The following is a 16,129-nucleotide window of genomic DNA, read 5'->3' as shown; positions in this document are numbered from 1 at the left end:
TCTCAATTTCAAAGCTGGGAGGTTTCTTGATGAACAACTGCGTGAGAATCTGTGCATCAGAAGTAATCCTCGATATGATGGCGTTAAATTTTGTGAAGGGGTAAGTTTTCCCTATCGGACAATTTTATATAAAGAACCATATGCAGGCTTATCAACTTCTAATGACGTGAATATTGCATACATGTATTGTGCAAGAAATGAAAGATATCAATCAGAACTCAATCCGCCATGCCTTTCCAATACCAACATTCGGCTTCTTCACCACAACATAGGATGCCCTCCCGGCCTCCTGCTCGTAGAACTCCAAGGAGGCCGTAGAGCCTGACTTGGCTCCATCTTCAATGACACTCACGATGTTCTTAGCCTTCCATTCAGCGGGAGGGTCAACGATCACCACCCGCTCGACTGTCACACCAGCCATGGTCTTGAGGTACTCAGCAGTCTTAGGTCCATTGGTACCAATGTCCTTCGACGACAACACCGAGTCGCGGTAGTTGAAGCGGCGGTGAATGTAGGCGCCACGCTCGTAGTCGAACGTCTCGCCATCGTCCACGTACAGACTGCCTTCCGCCTCGCCATTCTTGTCTAGGGTAATGACTAGTGTGTACGGGTCCCATCGCATCAGACCGGTACTGCGACGAGGACGGTCCTTGCGGGGAATGATGTGACCACCCTGGATCAACACAGGAACCTTGTCCTCTGGCGCAGGGACGGTGTGTTTCTTGCCCGCACCCTGGTAGACGGTGAAATCAAAGTAGTCATAGTACTTCTCGTCGTCGGAGATATATACCTCTGCACTATGCGTGTTCTCCTGCACAACAGGCTTGACGAGAAGACCCGTGGAAGCAAGGTACAGCTGATCATCGATGGCAAAGCCTTGCTCGTCCTCTGGGAACATGTAATACTGAGGGCGAACGATTGGCGTGCCGTTAACGGAGGCTTCGTGGAAGGCGGTATACCAAGCAGGCATCAGTTGGTACCTCAGACGGATTGCCTGAGCGATGTAGGACCGGTGGGGCTCGCTGATCAGATACGGCTCACGGCGACGGGTATCGATGTGAGCATGCGCGCGGAAGAAGGGATACCATATACCTGTCTGGTACCATCGAGTCAAAAGGTCCTTATCAGGATTATGGAAGAATCCTCCGACATCTGCGCCAGCGAAGGGGAAGCCTGTGATACCGTTGGTCAGGACCATGGGGAGAGAAGCCCCTAGGTGGTCCCAGGTGGCCTGGTTGTCTCCAGTCCACATAGCAGACACCCGCTGGGCCCCGGAGTAGTACGAGCGCGTCAAGATGAATGGCCGGCGCATCTCCCCCTTTTTGCGCTCCAGCATTGCTTTGTAGGTGGCGTTCACAAGGGTGAGACCATTAAGGTTGTGAACATCGCGATGTTCCCAGTTTCCATGATGCAAGTTGTCCTTGGGCATGGTCATGTCAGGCCCGTTAAAAACAGAGGGTTCATTCATATCATTCCAGATGAAAAGATTCTGAAGCGATCCCTTGAATTTGTCAAACTTGTGTAGCGTGGCCCACCAGGCATGCGCAGCGGGGTTAAAGCAGTCGACCCAGTTCGAGGAACCTGGCCAGCACCATCCATCATAGATTTCGCCATCCTTGTTCAGCACAGCGAGGTTTTTGCTTCTAAGCTCTTCTGAAACGAAGTACTTGTCCGCGTTCTTGATGTGAGGATCGATCAAAACCACAAGCTTTCGCTCACTTTCATCGAGCTTTTGCTGCATACCCGTAGGATCAGGGAAGGTGAGAGGGTCCCAGGTGAAGTATTTCCGGTCATCGGTATATTCAAGATCAAGCCAGATCACATCGTATGGAATCTGGTACTTGTCAAATTTGGCGTTGACTTCCTTGACATCCTCGTCCGTAACATAGTTCCAACGGCATTGGTGATATCCAATGGCGAACTGCTGGGGCAATTGTGTATATCCTGTGAGTTCACCATATGTTTTACTGATATCATTCGGTGACGGCCCGAGGAAGACGAACAGGTCAATCTGACCGGATTCAGACATCCAATGAGTCTGGGTGTCTGTTTTGGAGCGGGCGCCCAAGGCCAGGGGGTTGGAGGAGGCAGTGGACTTGACAATATCGATCCACGTTTCCGCTGCATTGAGCCAGAAGACCCCGACAGTGGAGCTCTTGCGGTGGGCTTGCATCAGCGGGATGGCTCCGTACAAGGTCATCGGGCTTTCGAGTTCATACTCGAAAACATCGGAGTTGTATAGACGATAAGGGTTCTCATGGTTACCAGATCCACCCCTAGTCTCCTTGAGCGAGAGCGAATCTGCGTGCTCTGGGATACCAAATACATGACTATAACCGGGGAAGGTAATATCAAGAGCAATACTCTCGGGACCACGTGGCTTCGAGTCGGTATTTCCCCCAAACGTCTCCTCCCACCAGGTGCTCTCATCTTCGCCGGATTCGCCGTCTTCGGCATCTACCTTCGGTCGCCAGTGCTCCATGTTCAGGAAGCCTTGGTGGTTCAATTGAACATGGGTCTGTCCATCCCGCTGGAATTCGACTCCAAATGGCGCATGGCGAACGATCGCTTGGAATTTGTCGTCCGGTCCGTACAAGACGTTCGTGAATCCAGTTTCGCTCTGGGCATTCAACGTGGCCGACTTGCTGACTTCTAAACCACCCACGATAGCCCATTTTTCGGCTTCATTATATCGTTTCTTGTTTGCTTGACTGCCATGTCGCATTTCAATGTCGCCCTTCATCCGCTTCTCTTCATCCACCACAATGCGGGCTGCTCCCGATTCCAAGAAAGACACCGTGAGAGGTAGCCGGACCTTTTCATTGGCAGTCGTGGTTTTCAAAATGACTCCAGTAAGCATTCCATCCTTGAAATGTATAGTGGCGGGATCTAGCTCGTAAGGTGAGCTCCATGAAATGCCTTGAGAAGAGGCGTCATCGGCGTAGGCACGATTTCGTTTGCAGAACCCGGACTGATCGCAAGTCTTGAAATCCTTGTGTTTGACCGCAACTGTTCGTAGCATAAGAGTTAGCTTTCTGTAATCTTGCGATTTGGCAAAAGGTAACCTTACAACCGGGGACCACAATGCAGACGAGAAGGATAACCAGGGAGAGCAACATTGCCCAACGGGGCGCAGGTAGACTCCTGGCCATGGTGAAATAAATAGTACGATCAATCAGAGACCCTCAATCTCCGACAGAATGGCGTTGGTTATCAATGATTGACCTGCATTTAGAGGTGGAGATGCCGTCAACAGAAGCTACAAGCTGAGCTGGCCTGAGCTGGGGTAAGACCCCTAAGGCAACAAGGCAGCCACTACAGCTTCTGAACAGCCAATCAACTTGCTTTGCGTTTGAACCAATCGGCGTTCGCGATATGACCACATACCTGTGACTATACCGCTTTTCTATTGATCTGCCGTGCTCAGGCTGGTAGTTAGATGTTAGCAGATCTTGCTTAGTTCAGTCACATGCATAGAAGGTAAACACTGTTGGCACAGCCCGAATCACTACTGCCAGTCCTCTAATCTAATTAGGCCGAGTACCTCTTGGCACTTACGGTATCACACTAGTATAAAAAACACAGCCTTCGACTGACACCAGCCACATATGTAGTACTTCTACGATCAGCCCCATATTATGAAAGTATGAAGCTATTCAGAGATCACATCATCGCCTGTCACCATGAAGCGAGAACGAAGTCGAATTGTGGGTTTGTGCGGTATCTCGCTCCTCCGTACCCGAAAAAGCAATACATATGTGATCGTCTCTTAGCTGAAAACACTGATCGACTCGATGATCGACTCGATGACGTTGAAGCTGAACACTCGGACAGACTGGTCGATCCTTTTGCTGTCTACATAAACTCGTCTCTCGCCTACAATCTTCAGTCATCTCCAGACAACACACAGTACCCACGAACAGACAAATGAATACCATGTCAACCAATACAGGAAAAGTTAGTGTTCAATGTCAATTGTCTTTTTTGGGCCCTCGGATTTAGTTGCTAACCATGTTACCAGGACTTGGAGGACAGCTTCGGTGACGCAGTGGATTATTCTGTGTTCTGTCAGATTCTGGAAATGGACGATGACCCCGACGATAGAGAGTTCAGCACCAGTATCTGCTATGGCTTTTTCGAGCAAGCTGAAGAGACTTTTGAACGAATGGGGTTGGCAATGTAAGTTCGCCCTTCTGTTTCTCGAGACTATTTCGGTCTCACTGGAACTTTGCGTGAAACCTTGCTAGAAGTAAATGTGCAAAATTGAACCTTTGTACGAAATGATGCTTTTATGCACGGGGGCTTTTGAGTAATAATAATCAATTATGATGGATTGCTGACGGATCTTTAAATCAATATAGAACGGAGGGGGAACTCCGACAAATAAACGAACTCGCCCATTTTTTAAAAAATTCTTCAGCAACTATAGGGATTGTCAAAGTGCAGAAAGGCTGCGAAAAAATTCAGCACTACGGAATGAACGAAGATTTGGACGGCTCACCAGAACCTGATTCTGAGCTATGCTTGAGACGGATTGTGGAGGCGCTCGAGGACGTCAAAGCGGACTATTCTTATTCTGTGAGGAAGATTAAGGCATTCTATTCGAACCAAGAAGTTGAGTAGGAGCAAACACCTGAAATGATTTAGTCCCATTTCTGTCGTGATTCATTTTCCATTCCTTACATGTTGACGACTAAACGTTTGTTTCGAGTCTATGCAAATCTATGCAACCGGTGCCAATACTTCAGTGTAGTCTCCATAGGAGAGCCCGATGTCGGAACGTATTTAGAGATGTCTGCCATGCCAGTAGCTTCCTTTGTACTTCTACTCTCCTTTACTAATTCTCAATATACGGGAATAGGTGATAAAAACCATTTTACAGTTCGGCCTAGCTGCAATATAGGATGACGTGTCATACAATTCAATGCACAAAAATAAGATACGAGCAGAGATAGCAACTGAGAATCTGCTCGCCTACCTACTCAATCTACCCAACCAGTGGCCCACCTAAAACACGTGACTGATGGCCTAATCAATACCTTAACAATACCAAATTTCTACCAATCATTTCTCGTCAATACCTCCCATCAACCACCGAGGCGAATCAGGGAGGGATAACACCTTTAAGAACTTAACAGTAGTCATGTGATTCTATACATTCATGGAACATACAGTATCTGTGCAATAATTGCGGAGCGAAGCGAAGCAAGTAAACTATAACTAAATCAGAAGGTCTTACGTACGTGTCACGTGGCCAAGTTTTCTCCTAGAATTATGACAAAAGCAAGGGAGTTGATCAAGCCGAGGGGTCGTTCTGAAGCCAATAAGCCAGTAAGAGGGGGCTTTGCACAGCATTAGAAGTTAGAATCAGTCGCTTTGCTCGGCAACGACTATCTAGGCCGGCGAGATCACTCGTAAGTGCCGGGTGAGCTCACCCAGTGGAGGTTTCACGTGATTTAAGTGGGCCACCGGCTGCGTGAACTGCCCCCTGCCAGTCAAAATAGATCCACTATCCTGCTGCGTAGACATGTCGTCAATGCGTCAGCTAGCCAACGTGGTCGACTTGCAGAACATCAGCCAGCCACTTTTGTCGATTTGTAGAACATCAGCCAGCCACTGTGGTCGACTTGTAGAACATCAGCTAGCCCCTGTGGTCGATGAGGGAAATTATCTTACCAATGACCGGCACAGAGTATATATACCTTTGTGATCTATATCTCCAGGTTTTAGAAAAGAACAAGTACAATCTCATTTGAATTCGTTGACTATTCCTTCATTAACCTCTGATGATGGCTGAACCAACTGCTCCCACTGCCGTGTATAGCGCCCACAAGGAGAAGGTTCTTCTCCGTATTGCAACTGGCGGAGCTGGTCAGTCTGGTCTGCTGGAGGCTTTGGCAAAAAGTTTTGTCCAATAGTAAGTTTTGCCCAAGACAAAAAAATGTGTGCGGGAATGCTTTAAAGCTTCAAAATTCTCACCTACAGGCCAATAGTTGTGTCGATCACAAGAAAGCTGAGCCTTTCCTTATTGAATGGTACAAGACTGATAGCACTCCTATGACTGAGAATCTGCTCAAAGAGGTCGCCGATATCGCTATCACGTCTCATGCGCTAGATGACAAGGTCATTGAACGAGTCGTGTACGCGTGGCGGGACCATTGGATGCTCGTCGGTATGCTTTTCATCCTCTCCAATAAACATTTCAAGTCTCGGTGAATCTTATGTATTGAATACTGCAGGCCCAAAACACAACCCTGCTAGCCTCCCAGAGGATAGACAGACCAGAGTATCTTGTCTGTTTACCAAGTTGTTCAACCGAATGGAAGAGAGCAAGCATTCAGCGAAGCCCATCAAGTTCCTGTCGCGGTAGGTATTCGGGCTGGTCCTTCATTCCCGATCATCGGATATTTGGCATCCACTGACCGTTTGCTTTCACTTAGTTATGACAGATCCGCTGGAAACATCGTAGAGTCTCTGCTCTGGGCCACGATTAGCCAGGTTCCATGGGCCGATCCTCCAACCTCGTGGTATCACATGTTCCCTGGTTTCTCCGTTCAAGCTATACGTGAGGCGGCCAGTAAAGGCGAATACACTGTGACAGACAAGGAGACTTGGCTGGGGATCGGAGATGAGACGAGAAAACAGCTTACGATCTTTGTAATTATTTCCGGAAATGTACCATCCAAGATTACAGGCTAACAATCAATCTAGGCTGAAGGAGACGACAACGAAAACGATCTTTTACTTAACCCTGCTCACATTCTGGTCGGTAAGAATGCCAAAAACAAAGCAACGGCGAACAACTTTGCCGACTGGATGGTTCTGGATGATGGTGGCCAGCAGGTCATCAGGAGCTTTAAGAAGAGCGGAGAGGTCCTGTACTCGACTATTCCAGGAGGAGTCGACCCGCTAGACCGTGTCAAGGGGCTTCTAGGATTCTCTGGCTCGACCGCGGCAGCTTACCCAGCTGATTGGGTAGAGGATGAGATTTACTTCTTCAAGGACAACCAATATACCCGCATCAATCCCGCCAAAGAGCACAGCGACACACGTGGAGATGACATTTTGACAATGTGGCCCGCGCTTAAGAAATTCGGATTTTGCCCAATAAATTCCATATTCACTGCAACAGACGACGAAAATGAAGCATACTTTTTCTGTGGATCTCGTTGTTTGAGAATCCATGGTCACCATGGTTTGAACGGATATCCCGTCGGCAAGCCATTCAGGTTCCAGGAGAAATGGCCTGCCCTGAAAGAGGTGGGCTTTGAACTGGTGGACGCAACATTGCCTTTCAGTTTCAAAGGAAGCGAGTATCAACATGTGGTATGTTTCTTCCGCAAGGAAAGGTACGCTCTAATTGATGTCATCCGGAATATACTCTTGGAATCGGGTAATATCGCGTTGCGCTTCAATGCTTTGGCAGCAGCCAAGTTCAAGACAATCGATACTGTTGTTTTTAAGCCGAGAACGAACAAAGGTCAGGCGTGGTTTTTCTCCGGCGAACAGTATGCTCTTGTCGATTTGGTTGGTGACTCTGTCGCCCGGGGACCGGTGGACATCGCAGAATGGAAATCTTTGAAGTCTACTAGGTTATATTGAGAGATTGGATATGGACACTGTAATTTTACCGTTCTGTTTTACCGTTCTGTGAGGTTAATGAATGTCTCGAGATCACTCGGCTATATAGAATTTCTTCTTTCCTTTTTCAAACACAACAGTCAAAGGTATTATAAAGGCCACACAAAAGCTGCACCTAGGCACTATGAGGTAGGAATATGGAGTTACTTGCAACAAACTTGTGTGAGGCTGGGAGAAGAGCGAGCAATACAATGGACTGTATTGTGCTAACTGGGTGTCTTTTATACTAGGTTTTATTTGTTTTTTGTACTATGTACTTATTATATGGTTTTTAAATAGAAAATGTACTCGTATCTCTGATCGCTCATACTATTGTGATATTGCAAGCTTAATATTCTATATTACAGCTATTTTTTTTTCATAAAATAGTAGTACTCCGTATGCTGTCCTAGATTTTAGACTAACCCGAAGTGGAGCCCCGGACCCACTACGGGTTGTAGAGGGCATGGTGGATGAGACCAGACCTCGTGGTGTGACTAAAGAAAAGGAAAAGAACATTGGGCATCATCTACATAGAAGGGAGAGACGGAGACATAAGTATAATTTAACTACAAAGTCACGAACTCAATATCTTGGGCCGACAAAGAGCCTTATCGTTCGGAGCATAGTTTTGATCTTGACCACCACCCAGTAACTTTTCAATAATCTATAGAAAAGCCTTGATCCATTGGAGAATGCTTGTCAGGATTATTTATTAGATCCAGTAGCTTGTCACTCATCCTTTTGGTTACATGCGCGTAGGTAGATAAATGGTTCGGGATGCAGTATTTTATAAATCACTCTTCTGGGGAATATCTCACTTTTGCCATTCACCACACGCTATCACCTGATACTTCATTGGTCTTGTTTACAACTTATGGCAGAGGTCCGTACCTAGCGCCCCCTAGTACTTAAGAAAAGGGCTCAATGCTTGTAATCCAGCCTTCTTCATTGCCTCGCAGTCTTGAAATCCTATTCAAGAAAAAATAGTCTTCTCTTATTAAAATGAGATCTTATGATAAGGGAGAGACCTGGGAATTTAGCAGCGGTATCCCATAATTTCTATACACGATCGTTATCTTCCAGGATGGCGACGACTACTTTTGGTCCCATCAGCCCAAAAAGGAGCATCTTCTAGAGTACCCCGCCAATATCGACCAATCACTCTTCCAGAAGATCCCACCAGAGCACATCTGGCCCCGGCTATATGATAACCTCACAATATACAAAAGCCCTCACAGTCCGGACGTCTAGATCAAGCAGCCCCAGCTCACTCGCTACGACAAATCAGAGGCATTCAGCAAATACCTGCTCCAGGAAGTGCATATCTGCCAGTTTTTAATGGAACACCCAATGGAACACCCACATGAAAATGTCACCTGCTATCTTGGCTGCGTGGTGAAAGACGACCGGATCACCGGGCTCTGCTTCCAAAAACACGCGGATACGCTCGGGGACCGCCTGAGGGACGGGCGCTCGGTCGACAAGGAAAGCTGCCTCGAGCAGGTCAGGGCAGGCATTGATCATCTTCATGCCCTGAATCTTGTCCACAACGATCTTCGTCAAGACAACGTTATGTTTGCAGACCGAGATAATAAAGCCTGAGTTCTCCCTATTTGACATGGTGAACCCGTACATATATACTTCGAGTACATAGTTCTAAGTGTATTTTGCTTTTCAGGTGGATGGAGGGCCTTTATTTGTAATGCCAGCTAAGTCGAGCTGGATCTCCCCTCAGCTTTTGCCCTGACGATTAGCTGTTTGCAAAGTATACAGAGGCCGAAAACGGCGACTCCCCCTAGCAGCCGCTGTTCATTTACTTAGAGGCTTGCAAGAAATTATTCTACTGCATCGAAGAATAGAGGGTCTTGAAACTAGAAATTGGGAGCTAGTTGGGAGATTGCACGTTGCTGAAGTTCAGGGGAAGTTGCCAGGGGAAACGGCTGGGGACGGGGCTAGACGCGAGTCGTTATTTGAAGGAATCATGGCTTGAATTTAGATGCTGTTATTAGAATTGAACTGTTATTTTCGAGTTGATAGATGTTTTCATCTTCGTAGTCGGGTCCATGAAGCGAAGAGTGAAAAGAGTATATTTAGTTAGTTACAAAAGTCCACTTCATGCCTTACAATTCAGGCATCGGGCATCAACACCCCTCCTTTCCGGCCACCAATCAACGGCCCAAGTGGGAAGGCCCGAGTTTTTTAAAAGCCTCTATTTAATCTTTCCCTCTTCCGCTCTCTTTTCCTACTCCATACCCTTTGATTATCATTCTCATACATTCAAAATGTCCGCCAACGAAGAACAGACGTATGTGCTTCAAAATCAGTCTTCCCTAATCCCCCTTCTTTTTCGATTGCTATTACCCCTCGCTGCCGGTAAAGCTAATCAATTGCTCTAGTTTCATCGCCATCAAGCCCGATGGTGTCCAGGTACGGACACACCCCCCCTTCGACTTGAACCCATAACGGACCCGGAAGAGCTCCGCAATTGAACGACATTTACTAACAGCATCAACCAGCGTGGCCTCATTGGACCCATCATCTCTCGCTTCGAGAACCGTGGCTTCAAGCTCGTTGCCATGAAGCTCACCTCCCCTAGCCAGGAGCACCTCGAGAAGCACTACGCTGATCTCGCCACCAAGCCTTTCTTCAAGGGTCTCGTCGCCTGTTAGTTTACTCGTCCGAATGGTTCCGCAAATCCAGATACACTAACACAGCTCTAGACATGCTGAGCGGCCCCATCTGCGCTATGGTCTGGGAGGGTAAGGACGCTGTCAAGACTGGCCGTGTCCTCCTCGGTGCCACCAACCCCTTGGCTTCCGCCCCCGGTACCATCCGTGGTGACTTCGCCATCGTAAGGAACCCCGTATGTTCTGAGATCGTGTCATTACATACTAACAATTTGACTAGGATGTCGGCCGCAACGTCTGCCACGGTTCCGACTCCGTCGAGAACGCCAAGAAGGAGATTGCTCTCTGGTTCGGTGCCTCCGAGGTCCTCAAGTACACCTCCGCCCAGGCCGCTTGGGTTTACGAATAAATTCTTCGCCTTTAAGTGGACTAGTCGGGCGGATTTCTTGTTCGGACACTTGTAGCATAGCGTAAAGCAACAGTTCTGAGGAAGAAGTCCAATGGCTTGACAAAATACACAGTATACAAATTCATAGACCTATGAATATACTTCTCTCTGGTATCATAGTAGTGCTCGACTAGCTTATCCTCTGCCGAAGAGACGTCCGGCTAGCTTTGCTATCGGTGTGAATACCGACCTTGCAAACCACGGTGTCGCCCAAACACTCACTGCCAACCGGACTGGCAACAAAGCTTTTGTGACCGCATAGGCTGTAGCAAATTCCAGCACCAATCGAACACCTGCTCGGTCCACAGTCTTCTCCGCAGTGGTTTCATGATCGGCAACAGTATTCACGTCGGACTCATTCACCCAACCTTTCTTTTTCAGCCAGCGGCCGAAACGCGCAGCTCCTTCGTCGAAGGCATTGGTCTCGCCTGTTTGCGATGCAAGATCCGGCATCCAAACACCATAGTGAAATGCACCAACCAGGCCAAATATTGGAACAATAGCGGTTATTTCATGAAGTATTAGGAATGAAGTGATATGGGTGACCGGCGCCCCTAATAAGGGTGTAGTGTATGTGCGGAGAAAGCGAGGGATGCGGTCGTTGAGCCGACGCAGGCGAGAGTGAGAGTCATTGGGGATCGGCTGTGACGGTTTCGGTGGCTGTGGAGGGGATGGAGTGGAAATGGTTCGTCGCGACGCATGCGACCTAGCGTGTCGAGTTGTTTGGAGACGGAGATAGCGGAGAACGTTGGGTGGTCGGGAGGCCATTTTTCCGTGAATGAATTGGTAAACTTGTGAAGTTCAAAAAGAGAGACTACATATGTTCAAAAGATCATGCCTTCTCCGACGCCAAAATACATGAGTGCTAAACAAGTGCTCGCATTAAGCTCGCCGATCCCGATGAGACCTCGGGCCCCGGGGAAAAATGACGATTGTCTCGCTGAGTCATCTCTTGCACTGTCAGTTTTTTTTCTCTAGCTCTTCGGGATCAAGATAAAGTTACTCCTTGCATAGGAACAGTATTTAAGCCTTTAAATCCATGTAGTGTATTTGCAGTAGACCTTTCATGCACGATGGCCAGTCGGCAGCTGTAGACATCATAGTTCCCGATGCGACTGGAGCAGATGGTGACATGGTCCACTTTTGCCCCGAATCCTCTCTTCTTCATTCAACCCCTCCCATTGCCGACCCATACACTTATAGGACGCAATGGAGAAGAAGATCACCGAGAAGATCGCGGCTCTGCCGCCAGATGCCAACTACTTTTCCTTGGAGTTCTTCCCTCCAAAGACCCGAATGGTGGGGGTTACCCCGCCTGCTGAACAGTCGTGGATATTTTGCTAATATGGACTACTATAGGGCTTCGCCAACCTGTCCGCGCGTCTGGAGCGGATGGCACAAGCACTCCGTCCTCTATTCGTCACGGTTACCTGGGGTGCCGGTGGTAGCACTGCCGCACGATCGCTCGAGCTGGCGGAAGTATGCCAGCGCCAACTGCAGTTGACAACCGTCTTGCATCTGACATGTACGAACATGAGCCGAAAACTGGTGGATATGGCTCTCGATGAGGCCAAGGTTCTCGGAATTCGCAACATCCTGGCCCTACGAGGAGATCCGCCCCGCAGCGAGGAATATAACATGCATGGAGAGGACGATAGCAACAAGGATTTCACTTTTGCCATTGATTTGGTACGATACATTCGCCAGAGACATGGCGACTACTTCTGTATTGGTGTGGCCGCATACCCGGAGGGCCATCCCGCCGACACGTTCCAGGACGTCCAGGATCCGGCCAGAGATATACCTTACCTGGTCGAGAAGACACTGGCTGGAGCGGATTTCATCATGACCCAACTGACCTACGACCTCGACGCTTACCAAAGGTTTGAACACATGCTTCGCAACCATGAGTCTGGTGCTTTCAAGACTATCCCCATCATCCCGGGTTTGATGCCCATCCACAGCTATAAGATTCTCACCCGCGTGACTAAGCTCAGCCATGTCACGATTCCACCTCCCATTGCCAAACGCATGGAAGAATTAAAACACGACGACGACGCGGTCAAGCGCGCGGGTGTGGATATTGTTAGCGAGATTGTGGGTGGTATGAGCCAGCTTCCCTCCCCGGGACCGCGAGGATTCCATTTCTACACCTTGAACTTGGAGAAGACAGTATCATTCATCCTAGAACAATGCGATTTGATTCCGTCGTACTCGGATGCTGGGGAAAATGCTATCGAGGATGGTCCTGCATCGATTCCACTCGATTTCGCTGAACGTGCCTCGCGCAGACGCCGTGCGTCCTCTATGAACTCGCAACCCCGCAACCGCGTCATTGTCGACAAGCTATCGGTCCACGGGTCATCGCAGGACTCCGTCCACGAGGCCCGCGCAGATAGCGCAGGCGTGCCTGCACCCCCGCCAAACCGCAGTACTACTCTTCTCATCTCCGAGGGTCTCGGTGCCCTTGGCAGAGAAGCAACATGGGATGACTTCCCCAACGGACGATGGGGTGATGCTCGCTCACCTGCCTTTGGTGAGATCGACGGCTATGGTCCCTCGCTCCATGTCACTGCCAACTCCGCACGTAGGCTATGGGGCCACCCGGTGGACAACAAGGACATGAGCACCCTTTTCCGTCGCCATGTCTCGGGAGAGCTACACATGGTCCCGTGGTCAGAGGGTGGTGCCGAAGAGGATGGTGAGGGTTTGAACGCAGAGACTGAACTGATTCGACCGGAGTTGTTGAAGCTCATTGATGGCCGCGGCTGGTGGACACTGGCCTCGCAGCCCGCTGTGAACGGTGTACACAATGACCACCCCATCTTCGGCTGGGGTCCCCAACGAGAAGGCTTCGTCTTCCAGAAGCCATTTGTGGAGTTCTTCTGCTCGAACGACGACTACACCAATATCCTGAAGCCAATGTTCGCTAAGCACGGCCGCGACAAGCTCACCTGGTTCGCCACAAACATCAAGGGCGATTTCGAGTCCTCGCTCCCAACCCAGCCTGCAGATATGGAACTCGATGACCTTGCCTCCAACCCCGAGAGTGTCAACGCTGTTACCTGGGGTGTGTTCCGCGGTAAGGAGATCGTCACCCCAACGATCATCGAGGAGGTGAGTTTCCGTGCGTGGGGTGAGGAGGCGTTCCGAATCTGGGACGAATGGCGTCGCATCTACCCCCGCGGATCGCCCACCGAAACCTACCTGGACACCACCAAGAACGACGCTTGGCTTGTGTGTGTTGTCGGTCAGCAATTCGGTGCCGGTACGAAGCAGGGCTCCAAGGAGGAGGAAGACGAGGTCAAGTGGATGTGGCGGGTCTTGGCGGGCGAGGAGGTTTAAGAATGCGTCTTTCTACAAATCAGGATAAAGATATACCCTAGTGTTCTTACGGTTGACGGTTGGGGGTTTAATGGGGGCAAGCCTGGACATATAGACTAAGAATGGCACAAAATCTGGATTTATGTACACTAGTCTTGACCCCATCCTATTGAGATGAATATTATGAATATGCGTGCACTCCTGCTTTTATAGGGCATTGTTACCCCCCTCTGTCTGGTTTTTCAGGATTCAGCTTACCGCCATAACTATCATTAAGGGATTTTTGACTACCGCGTACGTAAAGTAGAATTCAAAAGTGTAGAATTAAGTCTGGTAAATTGAAATTGATGCCTTATGTGTAAGACAGAGGGGTCGAATTAGCCAAAGAAGGGCCCCTGTAACAATCCAGTATATATATTTTGTGTTGATCTATAGATATCATACGCTAATTGCTAAGCAAATGCTTCCATAAATACGTACCGTTTCTCATGCAAGCGTTTGCCGGAGGCGATCCTCCCCGTTGCCATCACAACTTCTCAGCAAACCCGTGTTCCTCGAGCCCGCTCGCGTCGGTGTCCGGGGTAGCGATTTCAGACTGGGCATCGGCGAATTTCTGTATAGCATCGTCAAGAGCGCCATATATCTTGGGCATGCGTCGGGGCTGGTTAGGCCCGTTGGCCGGTAGTTGATAACCGCGTAATCTGGCAAGACCGTTAGTGATTTGAAATAAAAACACATTGAAAATTGGCAATTGACATACCTAGGACCTTCTCCACTACTCTCCGGCATCGAAGAGGCATAAACACGAGCAAACGTCTGCACGTCCTGCTCGAAGGACCCATGTTGGATACTATCCCGCACTCTTGCGAAGAAGGTATCCATGACGTGGAAATTATGGACTTGAAGGAGCGCCCAAGCGGTCATCTCCTTAGCAAGGAGAAGATGGTGAATATAAGCACGATGGTAATTCTTGCAGGTATAGCATTCACATCCCTCGCCCAGCGGAGATATATCGGTAGCGTGATCAGCGGTCCACATATCGATTCCCAAAGGCTGAGGCTTAGACTTGCCCTCTTGCAGGGCAGCTGGAGCTGGGAAGACGAATTCCATCGCGATGCCGCCGTCCGACGACGCGCCGAGCAAAGGTGTAGTCAGGAGGTCTGCCCCAAGGGATATGTCACGCAGGATAGTGTGGGGAGTCTCGGGCTCGCTGAAGAGCAACCGAGGCAGACCCGCCAGCGACTCTGGGACGAATTCCAGTGACGCAGACTCATATAGCGCCAGGCCGGATATATCCCAGCGGAACTCGCTCTCCAAATCATCCAGATAGAGAGACTGCTGCGCATTATCAAGAGGCAGTACCGGTGCGAAGTATGCGCTCTTTGACTTGTCTTTCTCTGCCACAGCGTCCCCGTAGAGCTGCTCCAATGCATCGCGTGTCCAGGCATGCGTCCGGTCAACCATCTTCCCTCGCCTCTTAGACCCAGGCTGCTTATTAGCCAGGTCCACCATCCCGACCGCAATGTCTGGTCTCAATTTCTGAATCGCCTTCACATAATCATGCGCAGATAACTGGGTGAACCCGACCGATGTTAGCAGCGCGATGGAAGTGTTTGTGTTCGCGGGCGGGCATGGGATCGGAGGGAATCGACGCGGGCCTAGGATCAGAGGCATATCCTCAGCCACACAGATGAATTTCTTCAAGGGCGACTCGTGATCAGCGACTGGTGTCCTGTAAACCGAGGGTTCCTTTTTCGCGATGACTTTTATATGCCCGATGGGCATGCGCTGTCAGCTATTGATGAGAACAGACTTGTAGCAATCTCGGAGTATTCATCTTACAATCTTCTAATCCAGCATATAAGCTGTTGATCTCAGTGTGGTCGCGCATCACATCGTGCGCAACATGTGGGACTGTGCCCCGCGAAGTGAGCGGGATATGGTGCGGCGTTGCGAGGGTCTTGCGCCCTGGAATGGCTAATTTTCCTACTCGCGGGGCAAGGATTGGAGCAGTAGATGCCAGGATGCTGAAGGTCATCGCTGGGGACGCGGACGTCGCTTGGTCCATGGCGTTCGTGGTTATTGAGAGACCATGTTTGGACAGATC

At 49.4% G+C, this 16,129-nt stretch overlaps 8 protein-coding genes across 8 annotated transcripts; 4 read left to right on the top strand and 4 right to left on the bottom strand.

Annotated features, from left to right (window-relative positions):
- Window positions 1–211: 211 nt before the first annotated feature.
- Window positions 212–3,152, bottom strand: LCP9604111_6446 (glucan 1,3-alpha-glucosidase ROT2; the record flags this gene model as incomplete). The annotated part of the gene is made up of 2 exons (XM_039074368.1): window positions 212–3,009; window positions 3,071–3,152. 2 exons carry the CDS (start codon window positions 3,150–3,152, stop codon window positions 212–214), a joined length of 2,880 nt encoding a protein of 959 aa, XP_038927496.1.
- A 784-nt stretch (window positions 3,153–3,936) lies between these two features.
- Window positions 3,937–4,623, top strand: LCP9604111_6445 (Hpt domain-containing protein; the record flags this gene model as incomplete). The annotated part of the gene is made up of 3 exons (XM_039074367.1): window positions 3,937–3,957; window positions 4,022–4,179; window positions 4,362–4,623. 3 exons carry the CDS (start codon window positions 3,937–3,939, stop codon window positions 4,621–4,623), a joined length of 441 nt encoding a protein of 146 aa, XP_038927495.1.
- Window positions 4,624–5,789: 1,166 nt separating this feature from the next.
- Window positions 5,790–7,602, top strand: LCP9604111_6444 (uncharacterized protein; the record flags this gene model as incomplete). The annotated part of the gene is made up of 5 exons (XM_039074366.1): window positions 5,790–5,917; window positions 5,994–6,172; window positions 6,240–6,366; window positions 6,441–6,657; window positions 6,712–7,602. 5 exons carry the CDS (start codon window positions 5,790–5,792, stop codon window positions 7,600–7,602), a joined length of 1,542 nt encoding a protein of 513 aa, XP_038927494.1.
- A 1,356-nt stretch (window positions 7,603–8,958) lies between these two features.
- Window positions 8,959–9,243, bottom strand: LCP9604111_6443 (uncharacterized protein; the record flags this gene model as incomplete). The annotated part of the gene is made up of 1 exon (XM_039074365.1): window positions 8,959–9,243. One exon carries the CDS (start codon window positions 9,241–9,243, stop codon window positions 8,959–8,961), a length of 285 nt encoding a protein of 94 aa, XP_038927493.1.
- A 662-nt stretch (window positions 9,244–9,905) lies between these two features.
- On the top strand, window positions 9,906–10,659 carry LCP9604111_6442 (uncharacterized protein; the record flags this gene model as incomplete). The annotated part of the gene is made up of 5 exons (XM_039074364.1): window positions 9,906–9,928; window positions 10,020–10,050; window positions 10,140–10,287; window positions 10,344–10,474; window positions 10,531–10,659. 5 exons carry the CDS (start codon window positions 9,906–9,908, stop codon window positions 10,657–10,659), a joined length of 462 nt encoding a protein of 153 aa, XP_038927492.1.
- A 174-nt stretch (window positions 10,660–10,833) lies between these two features.
- LCP9604111_6441 (uncharacterized protein) lies at window positions 10,834–11,466 on the bottom strand (the record flags this gene model as incomplete). The annotated part of the gene is made up of 1 exon (XM_039074363.1): window positions 10,834–11,466. One exon carries the CDS (start codon window positions 11,464–11,466, stop codon window positions 10,834–10,836), a length of 633 nt encoding a protein of 210 aa, XP_038927491.1.
- A 441-nt stretch (window positions 11,467–11,907) lies between these two features.
- Window positions 11,908–14,043, top strand: LCP9604111_6440 (methylenetetrahydrofolate reductase (NAD(P)H) MET12; the record flags this gene model as incomplete). The annotated part of the gene is made up of 2 exons (XM_039074362.1): window positions 11,908–11,997; window positions 12,058–14,043. 2 exons carry the CDS (start codon window positions 11,908–11,910, stop codon window positions 14,041–14,043), a joined length of 2,076 nt encoding a protein of 691 aa, XP_038927490.1.
- Window positions 14,044–14,548: 505 nt separating this feature from the next.
- Window positions 14,549–16,090, bottom strand: LCP9604111_6439 (tRNA-ribosyltransferase family protein; the record flags this gene model as incomplete). Its single annotated transcript, XM_039074360.1, has 3 exons — window positions 14,549–14,723; window positions 14,783–15,785; window positions 15,865–16,090. The coding sequence occupies 3 exons, from the start codon at window positions 16,088–16,090 to the stop codon at window positions 14,549–14,551; spliced, it is 1,404 nt and encodes a 467-aa protein (XP_038927489.1).
- Window positions 16,091–16,129: the final 39 nt, after the last annotated feature.

Source organism: Penicillium roqueforti, assembly GCF_015533775.1.
Source record: "Penicillium roqueforti strain LCP96 04111 chromosome Unknown scaffold_17, whole genome shotgun sequence".
Lineage (NCBI taxonomy): Eukaryota > Fungi > Ascomycota > Eurotiomycetes > Eurotiales > Aspergillaceae > Penicillium > Penicillium roqueforti.
Note: the sequence above shows the minus strand (reverse complement) of the source record. Positions and strands in the feature narration are given on the sequence as shown.